The sequence below is a fragment of the Leptodactylus fuscus genome, chromosome 5 (assembly GCF_031893055.1).
Source record: "Leptodactylus fuscus isolate aLepFus1 chromosome 5, aLepFus1.hap2, whole genome shotgun sequence".
Taxonomy (NCBI): domain Eukaryota; kingdom Metazoa; phylum Chordata; class Amphibia; order Anura; family Leptodactylidae; genus Leptodactylus; species Leptodactylus fuscus.
Genome location: NC_134269.1, coordinates 59,917,956 through 59,939,278, shown reverse-complemented (window position 1 = coordinate 59,939,278; position 21,323 = coordinate 59,917,956). Strand labels below are relative to the sequence as shown.

The window sequence follows — 21,323 nt, the reverse complement described above, 5'->3', positions numbered from 1 at the left end:
TAACAGCGGAGGAGGAGGCGGTGGCGGAGGAGGAGGCGGTAGAGGAGGAGGAGGAGGGGGGTGTTCTTCTCGTGTCCCTGCCAGGAATGTTAGGCGGGGAGACGAGGTACACCAGGCCAGTTTGGGAAGCAGTCCCAGCCTCAACTACATTCACCCAGTGTGCCGTCAGTGAAATGTAGCGTCCCTGTCCGCATGCACTTGTCCACGCGTCGGTGGTCAAGTGGACCTTTGTGCAAAGCGCGGAACTAAGGGCCCGCCTGATGTTGAGTGACACGTGCTGGTGCAAGGCGGGGACGGCACACCGGTAGAAGTAGTGACGGCTAGGGACGGCATGGCGAGGTGCCGCAGTTGCCATCAGGTCCAGGAAGGCGGGAGTTTCAACAAGCCGGAACGCCAACATCTCCTGGGCCAGCAGTTTAGCGATGTTGGCGTTCAAGGCTTGCGCGTGTGGGTGGTTAGCAGTGTATTTCTGCCGCCGCTCCAATGTCTGAGAGATGGTGGGTTGTTGTAAAGAAGCGCCTGATGGTGCCTTTGATGGTGCAGGAGAAGGAGATAAGACAGGAACAGGGGAGGATGAGGGAGAAGTCAACAAAGTGGCGGAGGCAGATGAAGTGGTGTCCTGGCTCGTCCTCTGGAGTGCATCGCCAGCACAGTCAGCAGTGGCAGTGGCAGAGGCAGAGGCAGTGGCAGAGGCGTGAATGGCAGGCGGCCTTTGTCCTGCCGTTGCTGCCTGCCACTGATTCCAGTGCTTGGATTCCAAATGACGGCGCACTGAAGTGGTGGACAGGTTGCTCTTCTCAGAGCCCCTAATCAATTTCGAGAGGCAAATTGTGCAGACAACACTATATCTGTCCTCGGCGCATTCCTTGAAAAAACTCCACACCTTCGAGAAACGTGCCCTCGAGGTGGGAGTTTTTCGGGGCTGGGTACGAACTGGAACATCTTGGGAGATTCCGGGTGTGGCCTGGCTTCGCCTAAGCTGCTGACCTCTGCCTCTGCCTCTAGCTACCCTTTTTGGTGCTGCACCTGCCTCAACATCCACACTACTTTCCCCGCTTGACATCCCCCCTGTCCAGGTCGGGTCAGTGTCCTCATCATCCACCACTTCCTCTTCCAACTCCTGTCTCATCTCCTCCTCCCGCACAATGCGCCGGTCAACTGGATGCCCTGACGGCAACTGCGTCACATCATCGTCGATGAGGGTGGGTTGCTGGTCATCCACCACCAAATCGAACGGAGATGGAGGAGACTCTAGTGTTTGAGCATCTGGACACAGATGCTCCTCTGTTAGGTTCGTGGAATCGTGACGTGGAGAGGCAGGTTGAGGGACAATGAAAGGAGCGGAGAACAGCTCTGGGGAGCAGGGACAGTTGGGGTTATTGTTCTGTGAATTTTGGGAGGAAGGAGGACAAGACTGTTGGGTAATAGGAGGAGAGGAGGCAGAGTCTGACTGGCTGCTGGACAATGTGCTGTAAGCGTTCTCTGACAGCCATTGCAAGACCTGTTCCTGGTTCTCGGGCCTACTAAGGTTTGTACCCTGCAGTTTAGTTAATGTGGCAAGCAACCCTGGCACTGTGGAGTGGCGCAATGCTTGCTGCCCCACAGGAGTAGGCACGGGACGCCCTGTGGCTTCACTGCTACCTTGCTCCCCAGAACCATTCCCCCGACCTCGCCCACGGCCTCGTCCACGTCCCTTTCCGGGAGCCTTGCGCATTTTGAATTCCCAGTTAGAAATTGGCACTATATACCAGTAGCAAAAATTGTGGGTGCACGTAACCCCAATATATTCTTTGAATTCTCAGTCAGACAATGGCACTATATACCAGTAGCAAGAAATGAGGGTATTTGTAACCCCAATATATTCTTTGAATTCCCAGTCAGACAATGGCACTATATACCAGTAGCAAAAATTGTGGGTGCACGTAACCCCAATATATTCTTTGAATTACCAGTCAGAAACTGGCACTATATGGCAGTAGCAAGAAATGAGGGTATTTGTAACCCCAATATATTCTTTGAATTCCCAGTCAGACAATGGCACTATATACCAGTAGCAAGAAATGAGGGTATTTGTAACCCCAATATATTCTTTGAATTCCCAGTCAGACAATGGCACTATATACCAGTAGCAAGAAATGAGGGTATTTATAACCCCAATATATTCTTTGAATTACCATTCAGAAACTGGCACTATATGGCAGTAGCAAGAAATGAGGGTATTTGTAACCCCAATATATTCTTTGAATTCCCAGTCAGACAATGGCACTATATACCAGTAGCAAGAAATGAGGGTATTTGTAACCCCAATATATTCTTTGAATTCCCAGTCAGACAATGGCACTATATACCAGTAGCAAAAATTGTGGGTGCACGTAACCCCAATATATTCTTTGAATTACCAGTCAGAAACTGGCACTATATGGCAGTAGCAAGAAATGAGGGTATTTGTAACCCCAATATATTCTTTGAATTCCCAGTCAGACAATGGCACTATATACCAGTAGCAAGAAATGAGGGTATTTATAACCCCAATATATTCTTTGAATTCCCAGTCAGACAATGGCACTATATACCATTAGCAAGAAATGAGGGTATTTATAACCCCAATATATTCTTTGAATTACCAGTCAGACAATGGCACTATATGGCAGTAGCAAGAAATGAGGGTATTTATAACCCCAATATATTCTTTGAATTACCAGTCAGAAACTGGCACTATATGGCAGTAGCAAGAAATGAGGGTATTTGTAACCCCAATATATTCTTTGAATTCCCAGTCAGACAATGGCACTATATACCAGTAGCAAGAAATGAGGGTATTTATAACCCCAATATATTCTTTGAATTCCCAGTCAGACAATGGCACTATATACCAGTAGCAAGAAATGAGGGTATTTGTAACCCCAATATATTCTTTGAATTCCCAGTCAGACAATGGCACTATATACCAGTAGCAAAAATTGTGGGTGCACGTAACCCCAATATATTCTTTGAATTACCAGTCAGAAACTGGCACTATATGGCAGTAGCAAGAAATGAGGGTATTTGTAACCCCAATATATTCTTTGAATTCCCAGTCAGACAATGTTACTATACCAGTAGCAAAAATTGTGGGTGCATGTAACCCCAATATATTCTTTGAATTCCCAGTGAGACAATGGCACTATATACCAGTAGCAAAAATTGTGGGTGCACGTAACCCCAATATATTCTTTGAATTCCCAGTCAGACAATGGCACTATATACCAGTAGCAAAAATAGTGGGTGTATATAGCCCCAATTCTATTGCTAGGGGACTTGCAGGGTATTTCTGAGGTGAAGGTGGGGGGGCACACCGTTGGAACGAGGATTTGGGGTGTATATATGGGGTATACGGGAATACACTGTCAGTGTGTTCCATTCAGGATCCTGGGAAAGCTGGGTTGCGGCGATTGAGCCCGTCAGTGCCACGTTACACTGACAAGCTTCTCCCTGGAATTGAAGTTATATGTAAGCCCAATATATTCTTTGAATTCCCAGTGAGACAATGGCACTATATGGCAGTAGCAAAAATAGTGGGTGTATATAGCCTCAATTCTATTGCTAGGGGACTTGCAGGGTATTTCTGGGGTGAAGGTGGGGGGGCACACCGTTGAAACGGGTATCGGGGGTATATATCGGGTATACGGGAATACACTGTCAGTGTATTCCATTCAGGATCCGCGGAAAGCTGGGTTGCGGCGATTGAGCCCATCAGTCCCACGTTACACTGACAAGCTTCTCCCTGGAATTTAGCTCTTATAAGAGCTGTTGGTTGTCTTCTCCTTCCTATCCTAGCCTGTCCCTGCCTACCCAGAATCTAACCCCTAGCTAACTGGACGGAAACCTCCGTCCCCGGTGAATTGCAAGCTCAGAATGACGCGAAGCTGGGCATCGCTGTTCTTTTAAATTAGAGGTCACATGTTTTCGGCAGCCAATGGGTTTTGCCTACTTTTTTCAACGTCACCGGTGTCGTAGTTCCTTTCCCACCTACCCTGCGCTGTTATTGGAGCAAAAAAGACGCCAGGGAAGGTGGGAGGGGAATCGAGTAATGGCGCACTTTACCACGCGGTGTTCGATTCGATTCGAACATGCCGAACAGCCTAATATCCGTTCGAACATGAGTTCGATAGAACACTGTTCGCTCATCTCTACTTATTAGCTAATGTAGCATTATACGTCCAAAGAAAACTGCAATTTTCTGCTATACTACTTTAGAAGTTATTACACATAGATGGTGTACATAGAAACAAGGGAGTCCAATAGCAAAAATCAAGCTGGGCCCCCTCAAAGAGTTTTCCTCAAAGTACCTCTACCTATGATCCCAATAAAATGAAAAATTAAATAGGGCAATACTCTACTGCGAATGCATACGTACCCTAAAACAACTGTCATTTGCATTTAGTAATTGAATTAGCTGTTCTTATGGCCTGTAGAAAACATTGTTCCAATGTTGAAATGCATTGCCTTTAACCAATTACATGTCTCCTAATCTTCCACTACATCCTGACACCAATATGTCATTGCACCAGTGCCAAAATCACTCCTACTTTTACCTCTATTTCCTCACCTTGCCTATGACGACTCTTTATGGACAGAATAAGAAATTATTGTTTAGTAATTGGACTCTTTGCAACAAGGGAACATGTTATAGTCACAGTATAAGTAAGCCAACTCCCACAGCTGATACCAAAATTTATGGCAAGAAACTGTGCTACAAGAGTAATCCCCACAATGATCCTCACTACTGGCACAGTCTATATTACCATCACAGTAAATTGTGCCTTATAACATATTGTCCTTTTTGATTTGTACATGAGGATAATGTGCCTTTGCTTCTAAATTGTTAAGTATTGAAAACCTGGTCCATCCAAACATGTCTATAAGAAAAGCCACACAGAATGTTCATCTGTTGGAAATAAATGTTTGTTGGTTTATACATATGGACACAATGGAGCCTTTGAAGACTCATTACAATCCCCGCTGCTGTAAATGGGTTTCTGGATATCTTTGGCTATGTTTACTAGTGATGAGATAAATGAGCTATTCCAGGCAGAACAGCCCTACTATAATAAAGCTTAATATTAATGCTGCTATAGCGTAGATTACGTCACTTTACAGTATGCCTATAGAGTAAAGGTATATTATAATAGAGTTTATTGACTACACTTTTTGCTTTGATGCATTCATTTTCCTCATGGTGCGTTCCTTCTCATCTCCTTCACAGGATTGATAGTGTACCTTGGTATGATGCTTGGTGCATTTGTATGGGGAGGATTGGCAGACAAACTAGGGAGGAAGAAATGTCTCATGATATCACTGGCCATCAATGCTGCCTTTTCATTCGTGTCCTCCTTTGTTCAGGGATATGGGTTTTTCCTGTTCTGCCGCCTTATTTCTGGATTTGGGTAAGTGATATTTCTATAATATATCTGCTTATGACAAAAGAGACGTGTTGTATTGTACAGTAAGTACTTGTAAATGTTTCTTGTATAGTATCTATTTTTTATGTATGTTTTCTATGTTATGTATGAGTTGAGTAACAATAGTTTATTTTCTTCTTCTCCCTGATTTTAGTATTGGGGGATCCCTTCCTATTGTGTTTGCCTATTTCTCTGAATTCCTAGCTCGTGAGAAGAGAGGGGAGCACTTGAGTTGGCTTTGCATGTTTTGGATGATTGGAGCACTCTATGCATCAGCCATGGCTTGGAGCATCATTCCCCACTATGGTGAGAGGTTTCTTAAGCACACTTTGGTTCTTATCAGGTGAAACGCACCTAGAAGGAGTTGTTGGACTCTAATGAAGCTTTCTACGTGTAAATGTAATAATAATATATATAAGTCATTAGAATACTATAGCAAAAGGATATGCTTATTTACTGACTGTGGCATTTATGGGGTGAAATCACTGGGAATAGGATAATCGTAGGGGAATCTGCGGCTTTCAACATTTGCATTGCAAAGGTTAAAAGCAGTGGGTAAAACTTGCAGGAATAAATGCAATTCTGCAGGTTTAAAATCAGCAATGTCAATCAATTTGTGTTGAGATTTGCAGCATATGGGTGAGATTTGTTATATCTCATCTCTTATTCAATATGATGCCACTGTAGATCATAGCCAGTTAGCTGCTGGCAAGTGCTATAAAACCAGAGCAGACCCTAGAGCAGCCCCCAGGACACATAAACACACTATCACACAACAGCCTACAATATAGTAAAGGCGCAAATGTGTATACACACATTCAACATGTCCAGATGCATCCATAGACACAGATACAGACATACCCAGGATCCACATGCATCCATATACACAGATACTGACATACCCAGGATCCACATGCATTCATATACACAAATATACACCTACCTATCCACATTTTCAATTTACACGAGCACATAAATACACTATATCCACATTTTCAATATACACAGATACCGTATATCCACTTTCATATGTGTTGGCTCCCCAGATCATCACATCAGCAGTTGGGGCAGTGTTTCACTCCACAGCAAAGGCAGGATTGAGACCTCCATATTCGATCACGACCATTATAGGATCCCAAACAGGAATTTTATATAAAGTAGCCTCTGAGAGCTTTTTTGCAGTGCAGTATTGGAAGCACTTTTATATCCCATTTGGCAAGACTCTGTGTCTAATAAGACCACATCTGTGATAAATTTACACATCTGGTCATTTATATTGGGTTGTTTTTTTTGTCATTGAGTTTATTACTCTATTTTATTGAAAGTACTTTTATTTAGTTTGGCCATACATTGTCATCATCACCCCCATCAGAATGATCAGCTGGTCTTGCTGGGGGAAGCTAAATACAAGCATGTAATATTGCATGGCTCATATCCGCCAGAAAGGGAGCTACTAAATGGGAATATTGAAAGGATTTGCTTTCATTTGATAGCTTCTACAATGGCCGTTCTCTTGATTGTGACTATTAGGACAGCACTGTAAGGTTGGCCATACACATTAAATGTATATCAATAAACTCGCCAACCATCTAATGTGTTTGACCCTCCCTGACTGCAGATGTTGAAGAAGCAAAGGGTCAGAGCCAAGCATACATGCATGGGCTGTGGAGAGAGATAGCAGTTGGCCATGCAAGCATTGGTCGAAGGCCATCTAATGTGCATGACTAGCTGTATTATGCAGACAATTGTGGATAAGGTTTGTAATAAGTACTCTACTTATTAATAGCTCAACAGACAGAAACATTGCCGTCTGGGTATATCTTGAAATTTGCTTTTGTGGACAAAACTAGTGCAGAAGATATATTACAAATTATTAGTCTTTGCATTTAGCCATTAAGTCATGTCTAGAGATGAGCGAGTAGTATTCGATCGAGTAGGTATTCGATCGAATACTATGGTGTTTGAAATACTCGTACTCAATCGAGTACCACTCGCTATTCGAATGGAAAAGTTTGATGCAGAACCAGCATTGATTGGCCAAGTGCTATACAGTTGGCCAATCAACGCTGGTTCTTCTCCTACCTTTAGAAGTCTTCTCCGTGCAGCTTCCCCGCGGCGTCTTCCGGCTCTGAATTCACTCTGCCAGGCATCGGGCCTGGGCAGAGCCGACTGCGCATGCCCGCGCTACAAGAAAATGGCCGCTTTGACTGTAAGCGGCCATTTTCTTGTAGTGCGGGCATGCGCAGATGCTGTGGGGACGCTGCACGGAGAAGACTTCTCGGAGGATCCAGCCCGACCCTCACTCATGGACTTGGTAAGTGTAATTTGATCGAATGTTGCCTACCCCTGAAATGAGCATTTTCCCCCATAGACTATAATAGGATTCGATATTCGATTCGAGTAGTCGAATATTGAGCGGCTACTCGAAAGGAATATCGAACATTTTACTGTTCGCTCATCTCTAGTCATGTCTGAATGAATGTTTTGTGTACAATTGATGTAAGTATCGTAAATGAATACCTGCGACTTACCTTCCAGGATGGGGATTCAGTATGGGAACACACTACCATTTCCACAGCTGGAGAGTCTTCGTGGTTATATGTGTGCTTCCCTGCATTGCTTCTATCATTGCCCTCAAGTTCATGCCTGAAAGTCCTCGCTTCCTATTGGAGGTAAATGCTCTACTCTTATTTCTCAGCCTCCTGCTTTAGGTTGCCATGATTTCATGCTTTTGGTAACTCATACACATGTAGACCACATATAGATGGAGAAGAGTAGCAGTCCAAGGACAGAAGCTACAGGATATTGAAGGAGGGGTATGTAAGTGAGACAGCCTAAACAGTGGGATAGGCACAAGAAAATCTAGTACAGTTCTATGTTTGTGATGTCTAGGATAGAAAAGTCTGATCTTAAAGTAATAATGGATGATCTACTGTACAGTATCAAGCGTTAAGGAAAGGTTTACGAGGAGGAGCATGGAGCAGTATTGTTTAGAATCATCACTTAAGAGGACATATGAGTGGTAGTGGAATTTGGAGAACAGATCCTGATGCGCACGACATACTTTCCAGTTTTGAATAAGGAGGCTTATAATTTTACATATACAGTACATACCTATAGTCATTCTGGCTACAAAAGTTCATTCATAGTGAGAGAGGACCAGAAAACATGGTATGGTACATCCTTATTTATTTCCAATTGGCCCAAAAGGCAATAGAAGCTCAATTTTCCATATAGCTATCTATTTCTGGCCTTTTTCTGCTTGATATAGTTCATGTATTTGGGTGACTACTACTAAGCAAATTATTATTTATTATTATTGTTTATTTATATATATAGCACCATTAATTCCATGGTGCTTTACATTTGGGGGGTTACATACAATACACAGAATATACAGGTAGATATAATATGAACAGTGACCGACTGGCACAGTGGGGTAGAGGGCCCTTACAGTCTGGGATGGAGGGAACTACCTACTGTATTTTTAATTTTGTACCAATTTGTATTTCACTGTTTTACATCTCGAAAATCCGCCTGGAAAAACTCTTATATATGTGAACTTACCCTTATATTAAAATGCGTCATTGCTGACAAATGTCATCTGCATTTTATTAGACAGGAAAACACGATGAAGCTTGGATGATACTAAAGAAGGTTCATGACACTAACATGAGAGCCAAGGGGGAGCCAGAAAAAGTTTTTACAGTAAGTATTGTTCTATAGATAAAACTTCTTGCTCCTTGTTTGTTGTATTTCAGGATATAATATTTTTATCAATATTATTTCTAAAATGTTTTTACTGAATATTTTCAAACATTTTGCCACAATCTTCAAGTATTTGGACATCCTAAAGACAATTCATACAGTATTATGTAGTCCATAAGAAAACTGAGCTTCACAGTATATCATCTGCTGCTACCAATGTGTGCTGTCTACTGCAGTATAAGTAGTATGTGCATGACATTGTATATAACTGCTATTAGCAATGGGGTAAAGAATGGTTTTCACTATTTAGCAGAGTATCACATACATTCAGACATGTACTTTATACTTGTGTAATACAGGCATGATAGGTGTACATGACTCACTATAACTGAAGGTCCTATAAGATACATATTTATACCAGTGGTTACCAATTGCTTATGCCCACGGAGAGGATGATACATATAAATCCAGGTTGGTTCCTGTACAAAGAAAATATTCTTTTTTTTCCTTCCAGGTTTCTCATATTAAGACACCTAAACAAATTGACGAGTTTATTGAAATTCAGAGTTCCACTGGGACATGGTTTCAGCGCTGGTTTGTCAGGTTCATGACAGTTGTCAAGCAGGTATTTGGCGATATATAAGTTACTTTACAAAAGCAGGTATATTACAGCAGTGTTTCTTAACCAAGTACCCTTTTTGGAGGCTTCTGGTGCCAGATTGCACAGCATGCAGGATTATTCTTCCTATCAAAATTATGGACCCCACAATGTAAACCCTGCTGTACCTATTTTAAGGAAAGAGGGTCTGTTGAGGAGGGTGGTGTTGTGGGTATGTGACCCATCACATGATGTCCATCATGTGGTGGTTCTTACTTCAATTTGAACGATGAGAGTAAAAATTGTGAGGTGACCATTCCTCTCTCCTCCATTGTGCATGTCACACCTCTTTTTGTAATGCGAACAAGCAAAATGGCCTGGAAAATCTGCTCACTCTTCTGGGACTTTGGAAGGTCACTCTTTTTTCTTGAATCCTGCCATATGTTCTGGGAGAGTTGGCATGTATAAATAATAGCACCACACAGTATTATGATCTAACACAACCTTTCTCTTGCCTCCACACAGTATAATTGTGCCTCAGGGCCACCACGGAGAGCATAATAACTCCCTCATTGCCCCCACATGCCATATAGAAGACTACTCAGTGTACCAATGCATCAGTGGCTGAGGCTGGATGATACATCTCGCACATCTTTAAACTGACTAGTCTTATTTTACACCACTTACATTTGGCCAAAATTTTACAACGAAATTTTAACAGATTTTTTTGGCACATTTTGGTGCATTTTAGCCCCTGCCTTTTCTCTGAGAAGCCACGGTAACATGTCAAGCAAGTCAGAGCAATTTTAGCTCTAAATAGGCATAGCGAAGAGCGAACCTCCAATATTTTTTTTATTTCGGGTGGTTCGGGTCCCTTGTTTTTAATCAAAAAAGTTCAATACAAACTGGAAGTGAAAATATACTTTGGGGTCAGAGGCCCAGAGACCCAAAAGAGGTGAGGAAAGTATAAATTTATATTATTTTTTTCACCTCTTCTAGGTCTCCATACATATGAAGAAACCCCAGAATATAATAATTTACTGCAATGCATGTCACAGTGGCGATATGATTTCATCCAAGACGAATCCCAAATTGATTGGTTTCATTAAAAACCAAACAATATGGGATATTTGGCTTGAGCATGGCTTATATTGAAGCACTTTGCCCATCTCTAGTGTCACATTTATGTCTATATCTAGTCGTAACTACAATACTAAATCTGAGCCAGTGTGGCTAGTAAGGTAGTACTTATGTTGTTGCTTGGAAGTCTTGTTCTTCATCGCTCTTACTATAATACTATTATTATATGAAGGTGCATGGTATCGCATTAATCTACAATACATCCCCTGCAGCCATGGTGTTACCATTAAACTGACTAAAGATGTCATAAGGCAGAGTCACGCTTATTTCTTTGCTCAGGCTATTGCCCTCTAAGATATTAAAGCAATGGCTGCTATCTGAAATACACATTTATTAGATTCATATTATCTTCTCTTTTGCCGTCAGCTGAACGTGAACATATCTGCCTATCAAAAAGCTACTGTGAAAGTAATGAGATTATAGCTACTTATATAGCTGAAGAACTAACTTTATATGACATTATAACTTTGCATTAATACTATTTACTAATCCAATGATGATTCTGGTATTGGCAGTGGATCTATACTTGGCTTATATTCAATATTCTGTCACTGCTTGTTGTAGGTATGGGAAAGCATGCTGTTCTGCTTTTCTGGCCAGTACAGGAAGAACACTGTATTTCTGGCAGTGGTTTGGTTTACAATGTCCTTAAGGTAACTTTCTTTTCTTTTTCATGGTCACTGAAGCCTTTTCTTACCCCTCTAATTCGCACAATGTGTGTTCATTCTGTTTACTTTTCCTCTCCTACAGCTACTATGGTCTCACGGTCTGGTTCCCCGATACAATCCGCTACTTACAAGAAGAAGAGTATGCCAGCAGAGTCAAAAGGTTTGAGGATGAACATGTCAAGGATTTTGTATTCAATTTTACGCTTGAAAACCAAATACACATCGATGGGACCTATTACAATGACAGGTAAGTTACAGGATATCAACCTTTGAGATAGGTCACAATGTGAGATAACTGCAGTCCTATAGAGAATTACATACACTGTGTTACAAATTATTATGTAAATATTTTCTCATATTTTCAAAAATTACATATATGAATTGCAGTCATTGTAATTTTCCAGTCATCAACTATTAGAGTACAATTGAAAGGTTTTTGAACAAACTGCCTATGATAACAGTATATTTTAATAAAAAACAAAACACAAAATGCACTCCAAATGCATGTTCTAAATTATTATGCACAGCAGAGTTTTCAACCTTTTTATTTTTATAAAGAACAAAAAAAATGGTCATTTGTGAAATTATAAGCATTAGCAGGTTATTACAAACTGAAATCAAACAGTTTTCAAGTCAAAACTTTATTCTAGGTGATGTTACATTTGCACATAGGACCCATTGTTGTGGAGGAAAACATTAAAATGGGGACAACTAAAGGAGGTTAATGTTTCTCTGTAGCTGCCCCCACAGTTTGATGCCCCTCTCCACCTGCCCCAGTTTAATGTTTAAACTGGGGCAGTTGGAGGGGGTCATGAAACTGTGGGGGATCCAGGAGAAAGACTTTATCCTGTGGGGTCAATTTGAGGAGAACATTATTATGCGGGGGCATATAATATTAGAGTGAATGTAGGGGAATTATACTGTGTGGGGAGCACAAAGAGAAATGGATGGGAATGGTCGGAGTCAAATTAAAAGTGGGTGAAGCTAAATTCGCTGTGGTGTGCTAGGTGCACATTTTGTCCCTCTTTTTGTCCTATGAAGTTGGGAGGTACGCAGCAGGTTTGGCCCTGCCACTAATGCACAGCACAGCTCATTTGCATATGGAATAAAAGTTGATTTTCTCAGCACCAAGGTTGCAGCACTTAGACACAAGAAAGGTCTGTGCACTATTTCAATAATAGTCCTTATAATAGAATATAATTTAAAGGGGCTCTATCAGCAAAATCATGCTGATAGAGCCCCACATATGCGTGAATAGCCTTTAAAAAGGCTATTCAGGCACCGCTAAAGTTATATTAAACTATCCCCCAGTTTTAAAATAATACCCTAAAAAAGAATGTGATCAACTTACCCATCGTGCACGGTGGGCGGGCATTCAGAGTCCGCCTTCTTCTTCATCCAAGCCTCCTCTTCCTGCAATGTCCTTGGGTCCAATCTTCCTCCGGCGCTCGCGAACTGACATTGCTAAAAAAAAAAATGGCCTGGGCGCATGCGCAGTATCATGCTGCTTCTACTACGGCTACTGCGCATGCGCCCAGGCCATTTTTTTTTCACGCATATGTGGGGCTCTATCAGCATGATTTTGCTGATAGAGCCCCTTTAAATTAAAAGCAGTTTCACTAAATTATCTTCCAGACTGCATATCTGCCATCTATCTGGATTATGGCTTTGCATATGACGTTATAGGGATTTTATAACATAGTAAATGATGGCAAGTTGCTAAGATATATCTCAGCAATAGTAGGAGGTAATACTTTTAACATTACCTTTATGGGGATGTATACAGTGACTTTTCATAGCAACTGTATAAGACATATGTGATGATTTCACTGAATCACTAGACAGCCCTGACATCACACACAGGAGACCACATTTAAGTGTCCTCACGGACCCTGTAGCAACTCATGTAGAAGGTACACCAGCCCTACCTCCCTGGAGACTACCTTTATGGACCTTATCCCATGACCTGTTGTCTGTATATGTCTCCATTACGGTCTCCACAAATCTGACCAACCGGGCTATTATGCACATTCTTTACGCTTTATAATTTTAAGTGCCTGACAAAGGGTAATAACGCAAAACGTTGTAATATTTATGTACACCATTAAAGAAACATAACCATTGTTTGGAGTGCGGTTCTACTTCCTCTTGTCCAGTTTCTTCTATTAAGACCAAAATAATGATTTCTAGAATTCTATATTTTCAAGGTCCATTATACGTAAGAACATATACGTCTCCTCTTCCTGCACTTCCTTTGCTACTGTATTGCAGGAGCTGCACTGCCATCTAGTGACACCTGAGCAAAATTCTGTGTCACAGTACTGATATCACTTGCAGCAAGCTACTGAAGTGTTTTGTTGTCTGGTTGGGCGCAGTAGAAGTCATTTTCTTCATCTCATGTATTATTTTTCATTCTTTTTAAGGTTCTATAAGATGAAGCTTAAATATGTCACTTTTGAGGACTGTGTCTTTGAAGACTGCTACTTTGAGGATGTCATTTCAACAGGCACCATCTTTAAAAACTGCACCATAAAAAAGTCATATTTTCAAAACACAGGTAAGATCAAATAACGTGGCTTAAAGGGCGTCTGCTACCAGAAAACTTGATATCAAGTTGATATCATCCAGATACAGTACATTGTAGGAGACATTATGCTAAGCCCATTACAATTTACCTATTGTATACAGAGCTACAGCCCAGCAGGCATACATCGGTACCCTGTCCTACCATACGGGAGGCATACATCGGTACCCTGTCCTACCATACGGGAGGGCATACATCGGTACCCTGTCCTACCATACGGGAGGCATACATCGGTACCCTGTCCTACCATACGGGAGGCATACATCGGTACCCTGTCCTACCATACGGGAGGCATACATCGGTACCCTGTCCTACCATACGGGAGGGCATACATCGGTACCCTGTCCTACCATACGGGAGGCATACATCGGTACCCTGTCCTACCATACGGGACAGGGGAACTGCGGTTTTCACCGCACTTCATCTACTAACTTACAAACTCCTCCTGATGAATTGTCCTGACACAAGGACATAGAAACGCGTTGAGGGGAATTATGATAGAAGTGCAGGCAGGTTATCGGCATTGATTTTTAGCCTTATCGTAGGAGAGCAGCTAGGGAGCTGTTATGCCCAAGACCCTAGCTATACCTGCTAAATGAGTCAGAGCCTAAATTTTACTATACGGCTGGGACATATTGTTTAACCCCTTATTGTTTATCATAGGGGTAGTGGTATATTGATGGTACAGGGATATGAGTAGATTGACTAGCTGGTTCATCCAATAGGCTTATCTAATAATCAACCTGGCCCTATATACCTACTTTTGTTGGACTGATATTTTAGAATCCTTTTATTCAAATTTATTAAAAGTTATGTTTTAGAGTTACTCCCTCAGTGAAGTGTATACAAAGCTTGAGTAGCGATCCCACAGTGATATTTATCTACAGAGGAATACAGTTTGAATGTGTAAGACTCATATAATAAATCAATATCCATATCTGCTGTGCCGCTCACCACTGTCTATATGCTTCTTATACAGATCTTCATAAGCACAAATTTATTGACTGCACATTAATAAACAACACATTCTCTAACCATAAAGAAGACTGCGATATTGACTTTGAAGAGGATAATGATTTCCTTATTTACCTAGTCAGTTTTCTTGGAAGTTTGTCTGTATTACCTGGAAATATTATCTCAGCTCTTCTTATGGACAAAATTGGAAGGATAAGAATGATAGGTGAGTATCCAAGATAAAGTTGTTCTCCCTCTAATCTGGAAAGAGATGCGTCAGGATGGAGCAGTGTTACAGGTCCCTGCCCCATGGAGGATTGCTACAGTACACAGACTTGTAGGACATAACAAAATAGGATTGTGACATGCATTATTCTTGTTATTTATGGGTCTGCATGTATTATCCCGTCCTGTGATGTCACTGTAGTTTATGTAATTTATAACTACTGGTATATTGCTGTTTGGTGACACCATTGTATATAGATTCAGGAGTGTAAGTACATACAATGTTGAGATTACAGTTGCATTTGAGAATTAGTGTTTTATCTACTACATGAGAAAGGATACCAGTCCTATAATTGAATATATAGTTGGGAACCCTTTTGCAGGTTGTTCCTTGCTTTTTACTGTAAATTATCTGTGTAGAAAAATTAGGATTTTTGAGTTTGTGGGGGAAGTGACCTCTGCACCCAGAGCACCATGATTGGCCGAGAGGGTGATGAAGATCATGTGATCTTCTTGCCACCTGCTATGTTACACATCAGGGCATACATTCTAGGTTTGTTCAAAATGAACCCCCTGGCTGTACTCATTAGATTTTCATTAGCTGAAACAGTGAACGTTCACAGCCAACAAACTGAAAACTTTAGTCTGCCAAAAACATATTGGTCATGCCAGTTGTTGGACTAAAATATCAACCTTTGGCTTGATAAGTCAATCATCTGTCAATTAATACATCAACCTAATGGGACAGTTTAGTTGTTAAGGTGGCGTAGTTCATATGAACAATCCCATCATTGATCGGTTGGCTCCATGACTGCTGCCCACAATTTGATGTGTGTGTGCCATACACATGGGGAACATGTCATTAGCAAGTGCAAGTAAATGAGAAAGTTCTTTGTATTGCAATGATATGAAAATATAGCTTTAACCTAGTATACGTGGCCTGTTTTTCAATGATATGTCAAAACTAACATAGACTATAATAAAATAAACATAAGAGATGAGCAGTGAACACACATTAGAAATCTCTTACCAGGTTTATTCTACCCATTTCTATAACTTTTCTGTGTGTTTTCTTACAGCCGGGTCCATGTTGATATCTGCAGTATGCTGTTTCTTCCTCTTCTTTGGTAACAGTGAATCGGCAATGATTGGTTGGCAGTGCCTATTCTGTGGTACCAGTATCGCTGCATGGAACGCCCTGGATGTCATTACTGTGGAGCTTTACCCTACAAATAAAAGGTACTTGGATCTCTCTTCAAAGTTCATGTATCTGGGCTTAAAGGGGTTGTCCCACGTTGCATACTTACCCGTCTTCGTTCCTCTAAAATCTTCTGTCTTCCGGCTTTGTCTCGTCATTGGTGGGCAGGGTCACATATGCAAAGCCAAGCGGCGAGATGCCGCCGGCCCTGCGTGCGTGCTCATACACCAGTCTAGCCTTCACAATGCGAATACAGACCCGACACCCTGCGGGTCTGTATTAGCATTGTGAAGGTTAGACTGGTGTATGAGCTTGCACGCAGGGCCAGCGGCATCTCGCCGCTTGGCTTTGCATATGTGACCCCGGAGCGGAATAACAGCATCGCTTCTGCCGCTGCTTGCTTCATGCAGGGCAGAAGCATAGCGATGTGCCTGTGCCGGCGTCTAACAGTCCCCAGCATCCGCCTATTACAGCGAGGAGTTAGATGCCAGCACAGGTGAAGCCAGCAACATCACTATGCTTCTGCCCTGCATGAAGACAGCAGCGGCAGAAGCGATGCTGTTATTCCGCTCCTCCGCACCCCCACCCCCCCCCCCGCCCGCCCTGGAATAGCAGCATCGCTTCTGCCGCTGCTTGCTTCATGCAGGGCAGAAGCATAGCGATGTTGCTGGCTTCACCTGTCCCCCAAAGGGTAAACTGCCTCCCCCCTCCCACCAGGCTCGCTCCCGTGTACTTAGCCCCTCCTCCCTCCCCCCTGAGAGCAGGCAGACACATCACTTGACTCAGGAGCAGCTAGGTCAGGGCTGTGGCCACAAAAAAATGAATAAAGTAATATAGTGGCCAAACAAAGCAGTTTTGCTGAAGCATTGTATTTAGGAAAAGTCTTACATTCACATTTACAAGCATTATAGATAGGATCCTTGTGACGGGACAACCACTTTAACTCAGTTTTACACCCAGAAAAAGGAGCATACACATGTAGCTGGAAATAATATCTAACACACAATCATATATAGCACTATAGAGTATATAGTACATACTGTATTTTTCGGACTATAAGACGCACTTTTTTCCCCCCAAATTTGGGGGGAAAAGAAGAGTGTGTCTTATAGCTCGAATGTGGCGCCTGGCATCCGCTGTAATAGAGAGGCGGAAGCCGGCAAGTGATAGACGCCATTACAGGTGCCAGGGCCTGCGACATCGCTGCGATCCTCTGCCCTGCATGAAGCCAGCAGCGGCAGGGGCGATGCTATTCCGCTCCTCCGTCCCCCCGCCGCTGGCTTCATGCAGGGCAGGGCAGCGATGTCTCAGGCCCCGGCGTCTTTCCATCCCCGGCATCCGCCTCTCTAGTACAGCGGATGCCGGGTCTGCAGTCTGTATCAGCGGCCTCTTCTCCCCCGGGGCCGGTCCCCACCGGCCCCGTACCTGTAAAGTTGCAGGCCGGCTCCTGCGCGGCGATATCGCAGGAGCCGACCTGTTCGGGTGACAGCTGGGAGCCTAATGAGGCTCCCAGGCCTGTCACTGTTGTATTAGTATTGCGGCTGGGTCTATGACCAGCCGTAATACTAATACACAGAATGTCCCATAGACGGCAATACAGTTGTATTGCCGTCTATGGGACTTGCAATCAAGTGACTGCAGGTTCAAGCCCCGGGGGGGAATAAAATAGTAAAAAAAAAAAAAGCTTTAAAAATATATAATAAAAATATGAAATAAATAAAAGTTCTAAATCACCTCCTGTCCCTAGAATATATATAAAAGTAGAAAATCATATATCATAAACCACCGGGGTTTTTTTTTCAATAAAAGGTGATCTAAGCAATAGATATTCCCCAAAATGGTATAACTAAAAAGTACTTCTGGCCCCGCAAAAAAACCACTCTATGTGTCCCCGTACAGCTGCAGGGTCACCTGTCAATGTGGCCTTGCAGCTGTTGCAAAACTACAACTCCCATATATTAAATATTTTACCAGTTTTTGCTTCAAAATTTTTTTTCCCTATTTTCCTCCTCTAAAACCTAGGTGCGTCTTATAGTCCGAAAAATACTTTATTTCATAATTTAGCAGAAAACTCATTTTGCCAAATAAATATATGCCATATAAATATATTTAAAAAGATATATAACTCCATATATACTGTATATGTAGCAAAACAATACTATACAATATTTTACAAATCCTCAAATCCATAGGCACAGAGTTGGTGTGAATAGGGTTCATTGCACCTATTTACAGTATTGCTGTGATTTGAGAATTTGTATACTATCAATTTAATGGATTATCTATAGGATATATGTTTTCTCCATTTGAGTCTTCACCAATGGTAGGGAAACATGTTGAAAAAAATTAACAATCTTACCTGTTTGGACTGTTCTGACTATCTACCTATATTTATCATCAATCTATCTGATCATAAAAGATGTCGATTAAACCTTCTATTTCTCATGAACAGGGCAACTGCATTTGGCATCTTAAATGGCCTGTGTAAGTTGGCTGCCATTTTTGGAAACTCCATTTTTGCATCATTCGTTGGGATAACAAAGGTGGTTCCGATTCTCCTCGCATCCACTGCCCTTGTTGGTGGAGGCCTTATATCGCTCCGGCTACCTGAGACCCGAGAACTTGTCCTCATGTGAAAACACAGGCATAAACTTCTGAGACCTCCGAATTAAGGACCCAGAGTGTTAGAAGACATCCTCTAAGACTTGTGTTGTTCTCAATGTTTCACGCTCCATCACAGTCTTCACAGTTCAAGCAACTTTCAAGTAAAAAAGCTAGCTGACTAATCTCTGTAATACTTATATCCTAAACTTCTGAGCATTGCATTTAAGAATTTTTCCTGGTGAAAAGTCATTTATAACAGGATTAGAACTGGTGTGAGGTTACAAGTTTAAGATGTGCTGCGTACACTAAGGTTCCTTTAGTAAAACTAGAGTTTACCAACACATAGTTCAAATGTGCTGATACCTAAGGTCTGGGCGATTGTGTGCATAACCATGTCCATATATAACATTGTTGTTGCAGAATCACATGCGTTACATTGTATCCATTCCCTTCATATGACAATACTGAGTGGGTTTAGCATCACAAAATTATGGTAGAAGCAGCACTGTCAACAATGTACCTGTCTATTCTACCAGATTGGTCCTTATTGCATATACTAGCTGACATCTAAGGAATGGAGTTCAGAAAAAGATGAGACTCCTTGCCCTGGTCAAAATAACTTCTTGGAATAAATAAACTACACATACCAATCGTTAAACCATTGTTTATGGCAATGGATGGTTTTCTTATGCAGATTTGTGACCGAAATGTCTACAACTGTCCCATTTATTTGAATGGGGCTTGCAGAAATCCAATAGACCTATCCTTAGGACAGTTCATCCATATCAGATTGGTGGTGACTCGATACCCGGCAACCCCATCAATCAGCTGTTTGAAGAGCTGGCCACATACGGACTGCAGCCTCTTCCCTGCTTACCAAACACAGCGCCATACACAACATATGTGACTTTGCTTGATATTGCAGCTCAGTCCCATTTATTTGAATGAGACTGAGCTATAAATATGCCATGTGACAGATGACGATGATGTTATATCACAGGTCTGTTAAGTGGGAACAGCACTCACCCACACACCATAGCTGCTTGGAACAACTGAATGGTGAGGGTGCAGCATGCCAGACCCCTGCCAGTCTAATATTGATGACTTTATAAATCACAGCACTCCCAGTGCTTAGTGCTGTAATCTTTCACATTTATTATACTATGGATTGAAGAATCCTTTCACTGTCACCCATACTCTGCGGTTCCACCAACACTATCCATTATAATATTGATGACCTGTCCTGTGGATACATCACCAGTATTTTTGGACCCTTCATAGTGTATTAAAATTTACAACACCGTTACCATTGCACCTCATATTTAATTTAGATAATAATCTAGTGTCATCTAAAGAAAATCTATCCTGTATTCATGGTAAAATAGTTTCAATAGGATAATATTTTTGTTACTTTTTATTCTATATTTTCATCTTTTCATTTTGTATTTTACTAATAATAAGTTGCCTGTGAGTTTTCTTCTTTACACCTAGCTGCTACCTTGAACGTCTCCTAACCAATTATTTTTTAATCCAATCTGTTGTCAATGTATTCTTCACCCTAAATCTATTATATAGTAAATTGTTTTTATTTATTTTTTATTAGATTTTAGCTATGTCATTTGAGTCACTAGGGGGCTCCAGACCTGTCATCCAAGGAACACTAGAGGAAGATAATAAGATTCTATGAGGGTCGCTGCAATTCACTTATCATTTTTCTATGCTTGCTAACACATTGTTCCTTTGTGATATTTAATGTCACATACTCTATGCTGGAGAATGGTGAATGCGTACATCTTAGGACCAGAACAAAAAGAATAACTAATCCTATTGATAGCACAAAGAGATAAGCACAATACACAAAATTATTAGCACTGCCAATTGTTTTCTCACTGCCAAGGCCCAAAGGTTAGTGGCATTAATGTGCTGGTCTAGGAGAGGTTTATGTTCTTCATTTCATCAATTTTATTCGTTCATTTTCATATTTTACACAATTTTTTAATACAAAAAAAATAGGAAATGTATGAAAATAAGCGGAAAGATGGACAATTCTAAAAAAAAAACCTGGAGTGCTGTAAATACCGCCATTATAATGCACATTCAGGGCACCGGCTGCTCTTCCAGACACATTTGATCATTGAGGATACTACTGATAACGGTAGAATTTGCTGATATGAATTTCAGTGTATGTATGACTACGAATATC

The 21,323-nt window shown here is 41.6% G+C and overlaps 1 protein-coding gene across 2 annotated transcripts in view; it reads left to right on the top strand.

Annotated features, from left to right (window-relative positions):
- Nucleotides 1-19,464, top strand: part of SV2B (synaptic vesicle glycoprotein 2B) — a 112,770-nt gene extending 93,306 nt beyond the window's left edge. For both annotated transcript variants that reach the window (XM_075273271.1, XM_075273270.1), the window contains exons 3-13: nt 5,246-5,426; nt 5,596-5,747; nt 7,980-8,113; nt 9,060-9,149; nt 9,664-9,774; nt 11,452-11,540; nt 11,638-11,802; nt 13,979-14,112; nt 15,119-15,319; nt 16,398-16,557; nt 18,969-19,464. In XM_075273271.1, coding sequence (XP_075129372.1) covers nt 5,246-5,426; nt 5,596-5,747; nt 7,980-8,113; nt 9,060-9,149; nt 9,664-9,774; nt 11,452-11,540; nt 11,638-11,802; nt 13,979-14,112; nt 15,119-15,319; nt 16,398-16,557; nt 18,969-19,152 — 1,601 coding nt within the window. In that variant the 3' untranslated portion in view covers nt 19,153-19,464. The remainder of the gene's footprint in view (nt 1-5,245; nt 5,427-5,595; nt 5,748-7,979; nt 8,114-9,059; nt 9,150-9,663; nt 9,775-11,451; nt 11,541-11,637; nt 11,803-13,978; nt 14,113-15,118; nt 15,320-16,397; nt 16,558-18,968) is intronic.
- Nucleotides 19,465-21,323: the final 1,859 nt, after the last annotated feature.